General features: G+C 38.6%; 1 protein-coding gene across 1 annotated transcript in view; it reads right to left on the minus strand.

Annotated features, from left to right (window-relative positions):
• The window catches only part of LOC109839552, a 20,853-nt gene that overhangs the window by 7,181 nt on the left and 8,557 nt on the right, over window positions 1-5,115 (minus strand). Inside the window, 4 exon segments of the mRNA XM_020408029.1 lie at window positions 644-847; window positions 929-982; window positions 3,738-3,833; window positions 4,752-4,847. Of these exon segments, the coding sequence (XP_020263618.1) occupies window positions 644-847; window positions 929-982; window positions 3,738-3,833; window positions 4,752-4,847 (450 nt within the window).

Raw genomic sequence — 5,115 nt, forward strand, 5'->3', positions numbered from 1 at the left:
TGCGCAAAAAGACAGGAATATGTTAATGCAAGCCTTGGAGGATCACAACTCTTAAGTTCAGATGAGCCCAGACCAACTTACAGGCTCTCCATCAACCAAAGGAGGGGCAAAAAAAAGGATTGCAGTTAAAATGTTCATCTAATAACACTTTTTACCAATAATTACATGATTGATCAATTAATTGTGACCACAATACTGATAGTATATGTAAAATACTTCCAATTCTTTAGGTTTAAGCATGATTTGTATTATCATAATTTGAGGAAAGGTTTTGGGTAGATGTGAGAAACTGAAAAGATTTTTGTGTAAAATGTGAAAGTATGTATCCACCAAATGAGAGGAAGAGCATGTGCCTCAATTAAGGGACAGTTATCTATACAATGTTGGACATAACCATATATGGTTGGCCTATACACAGCAAGTTGGAAGCAAACTTGAGCTGGATTAGCAAGTCAAGACAAGATTTCCATACTTATTTGGTAAGAATACTGCATAACCGACCCACATGGACTCGAGTTTCTCATGTCAGTAGCTCTTGAAAATAACACCAATGAGATATAGAAATATATGTGCATTCAGGATATGCATGTATTATATATTAAAACTTAAAGAATATAGACAAAAATAGAACATAAAATCATACCTTTTGGGATCTCACTGAGCCAGCCATATTTGCAGCTTTCCCAATCACGCTTGAAATTTTATTGGATGAATCCTTCCCAGGCGGGTTGTCCTCTGCAGGCATATGGAAAGGATGCTTACCTGCCTTCCCTGGAGTTTTCTTCAAGGATTTTCTCTTGTGTCTTCTAAAGTGTGCTAGCTGTAGAGATGTATCTTCACGCCTATCCTAATGGAAAGATGATTGCAGTATAAGATAGTTTAATTTCTGTTAATATTAAAGTAGGACAGAAAAAGCAGTTGCTATTACCCAATGATGAGGCATCACTCCCAGAATTGATTCCCTGAATTCTCTGCATTCAAACTGTAATTTAAAATATGTATATTAAATACATCTTTCAGGAAAGCTTCAGACAGCATAATGTTTCTCAAGTTACTTCAATTAGGGAAGCTATGATCTATAATCTTAGAAACAAACGCAAACTCAAAAGAATATTTGACATGATAATTCTGAAGCCTTAAGAAATTCAAACAGAAAAAATATTGATATGTTCCAATTATAGGGATATAAGGATATACTTTTCCCAGAGTGTCATTTATAAAAGCCAAAGAAGAGTGATGTATATCTGTTGGGCTAATGGGATTTAATAAAAAAAAACTTTTACTCCTTACAACGATGTCTTCCAATTCATCTGGAGTCTCCCTCATTCTAGTTGAAATTTGGTGGGTCACTCCATTGATGCATGACAGTATACTGTAAATAACGAGGCAGGTTTCCTGGACGCCAATGTTTTTAACTTTGAACAAAAGCCTATTCCTCCCATTAGTTTCCTGGAGTAGGAATCCGCACTAAATCAGGACAAACACATAGCTAGAAACTGATCCAAATTTGTTCATCCTTTCCTTACCCATCCCAGTTTAGTCTTCTGGTGGGAACACCTTGATGCGATGAGAGTGATGATTGTGACAATCATCGTTGCGCGAATCCCCGGGGCCCCCTCGAACCGTCGTATAGTTCCTTTGAACCGATTCCCGATATATTTGCTAACTGATTCCTTTCGATACACGAACCAGTTCCCAAAAATTGGCGTACCACTTACAAGTATGCTAGATGCAAAGTTTCTTTAAGTGCACATGCGAAGGACACAATGCAATGTGTGCAATTAAGTGAAGGGAGACACAATAGAGTATATATATGAGCCGATGACTTTATTGTAACTTAAGTATGTTAACTATATGTAAAATTAAACCATGATCCTAAAATGAGCTCCGTGAAAAAGAAACAGAACAAAGAAACAAACTCCATCAAAAAGAAGTATTTAAGTATTTTATATAAAAAATATATTAAAATTCATAATTAGCATTCTAGTTTATTCTAGTTTTCTACTATATACTGTGTTTGGGTCAAAAGTTGATGTTTTCATTGCCTTGAATCTATTACAACTTTAACCGTTACAATAAACTCAAATGAATAAAAAAATTGATCTTTTTATAAGATCTCCTTTATAATAAAAATGAAAGATTACAACTCTTATCAAACTACACACAGATCCTATTTATTAGTCTCTGTTTTGCGTGGGGTCTTTGCCTGTGCCGGGGACGTTGATATCCGTGAACCATCGCGGATCAGATCCGGTTGACAGAAAATTGACAGAGCTCCTACTTCACCAAGTAAGTATTCGCTTGAAGCTTTGAAATCGACCAAGCGAAATCAGTAGCTCTTTTCGAGATTAAGACCAAACCTAATCTCGAGGAACGGACGGACGGAGCTTCAGATCTCTCGAACTCTCCCTCTTTATGCTGAAGAACTTCGCCGAAATCAGTTAGTCTCCTCTGAAATTCGTGCTCCCTTGCTCTCCAACTCGGCAGCACCTCCTCCTCTTGATAATAAATCGTCTCTCATGGAAGGAGACCCTAGGCTTGTATTTATAGGGCTCCGGATGCGGGGTATTTGGATAAGAATGATAGATTTGGCTATATCTTCAGTTGACAACGGCCTAACCATGTTTGTAGATGATATCCAATCAGTTGAGATGCTCTGGAACTAACAAATCCCAAGAAAACAGCAAAAAAACCATCGAAAACGCGTTTCAGGCAGTTAAGGGCGCGCGACAGACCGATGTGACCCGCGTAGGCGCGGGTCAGCTCGTGCTGACCCGGTCAGTTTGGCACTTGGGCGTTCTTTCATTTTTTTTTTGTCGTTTTGCTTATTTACCCGTCGTGTTGACTTGTACGCTTCGTTAACTTGTTTCATGTGCTCGTTAGCTTCTTTATGGCAATTGGAGCTGACCGACAAGCGCAGCGGGAACTTGGAGCTGACCGACTCGCGCGAGCTAACTGACGAGTGCATTTGGTCATTTGAAGCTGACCGACGAGCGCAAGCTGACTGACGAGTGCGTTTGGTCACTTGGAGTTGACCGACACGCGCAAGCTGACTGACGTGCGCGAGCTGACCGACGGGTGTGACGGCCAATTGGAGGTGGTCGGTGAGCGCACGAGACACAGTTGGTTCGCCATTCTGGTTCATGCACTTGTCAGCGTCAGATAATCCTCTTAGACTCGGATAACGACGTTCGTCATCTTCTCTCTGTCTCGAGCTGTGTGCGGACACCTATAGGTATTTTTAGACGTCTACACTTTGAAAAACTTTAAGCGTATCCAAAAAAATTACAACATACCACTAACCGAACTTGCATACCGAAGCAAGCTACCCCCTAACGAATCCAAAATTTCTAAGTGGCGAATTGCGTACCCAAATTCGTACCATGACCCGCTGCGTACCGCATATTGTGTAGCTATGGTACATTTACAACAACGATGCGTTTTCTCTAAATTCTATTTCATGGCACCTAACATTGAGAACCAGTTGCAATGGTGAAGTGATAAGCTGCAAACTATGTCTTCAAAGATGTTTGGCACATGAATGACATGCGTGAATGCTTTCTCAGTCATGTTCCAAAAGCACGCTTATGAGATGCACGTATATGCGTGCATACAAAAAAATGAATCTGCTACAACCGTTATTATTTTCTCTACGACTCTACCTCTTATCATAATTCCCAGTTAATATAGTTGCACAATATCTAGCTAGGACAAGGGTTTGTTTCTTGGTAGCGTACCTCTCCAGGATGGCGACTATTCAAAGCATGAACATCTAGCTTGTAGTTATGTTGTGGAATCGTCTGTGGTACATCTGACGGCTGCACCTGGATATTCTGCAACATCAAAATGTGAAAGTGAATCAGAACATAGAAAATTAAATGCTGAACAATGAAATATTTGAGGACCATGTTCACTTATACACACAAACAAGAAAATCCGAAACCTCTAGATGGACATGAACTGATGAACAATAGGAAGAACATTTTGATTGGACTAGGAAAAGGTTAACAAATAAAAATATATTTGATTTTGTGTAAAAAGCGCATTATTATAATAAACCAAGGGGCAGAGAGGTTCTTTCTCTTTCGACCTTTTCTTTAACACTAATCCTATGAAGTATAAAAGCCAGATTATCCTCCTTAATTACACTTCTTAATCCTCATTCTTCTGTGCTTAATAAGAAACAGGATATTATCGGCGATTTATTGGTTTTGGGGGCCTTACACTATGATAAGTTTGATTCTAAATCGGTTATCATTTTTGAAAGTTTATAGCCGATAATGCCGCGATAAAGTGAGTTATGGGCCGATATTGTCGGCCCGAAAAAATCAGAATTATCGGCTTTGGTTTGAGTTTTGATTTCGGGCAACGGACACATATTCAATGGACTTTAAAACTGACCCGACCAGAGTTTCTACCGTTGGTTAGTGATTCTAAACATAATTATTTACATTTTAGTACGTTTATATTTCATTAAGTATGGTTAGATTAGATTTTAGAATACTATATTATATATATCGGTAATGTCACTCTGATAAATACTACTTATCCCCAATATATCCCCGATCCGCTATTTGATATGAATTTTGACCGTCCGATAAATCCCCAAAAAGCGATATTTAAATTCTTGGCAGTAACTGAAAAAAATACATACAAACATGAAAAACAATCAACTGAGAAATATATTACATAACATATAAGAAGACGTGTGTGAAGGTGTGGGGGAGCAGGAAATAGAGAAAGAAAGCTACTTCATTCTTCCTTGTCCATCGAACTGTACCAGTGCGGCCAGCGAAAGCATAAAATGCAAAGTGGCGGAGATCCACAGTTGCGCTGTTCCCAGAATCCTGCAGAAAATTACCGATGTTTTATCAGAACGGTAGCCTGCAGCGAAAAGTTTACTCTTACTGACAGTGAATCCTCATAAGTCTCCTTAATATTTTAAAATCCAGTTCATTTTTTTCACAGCATCCAGTTCCCGTAAAAAAAGGTAAGAAAAAACCTAATATTCCAATAAATGTGCATTAAAGTTTGGTTTTTTTGGAAAAGTTGTTGAATGGATGAAAGAAGGGCAATAGAAATAATTCAGCACTACAAAAGAGGGTTTCTGTTTCG

Source organism: Asparagus officinalis, chromosome 4 (genome assembly GCF_001876935.1).
Source record: "Asparagus officinalis chromosome 4, Aspof.V1, whole genome shotgun sequence".
NCBI lineage: Eukaryota > Viridiplantae > Streptophyta > Magnoliopsida > Asparagales > Asparagaceae > Asparagus > Asparagus officinalis.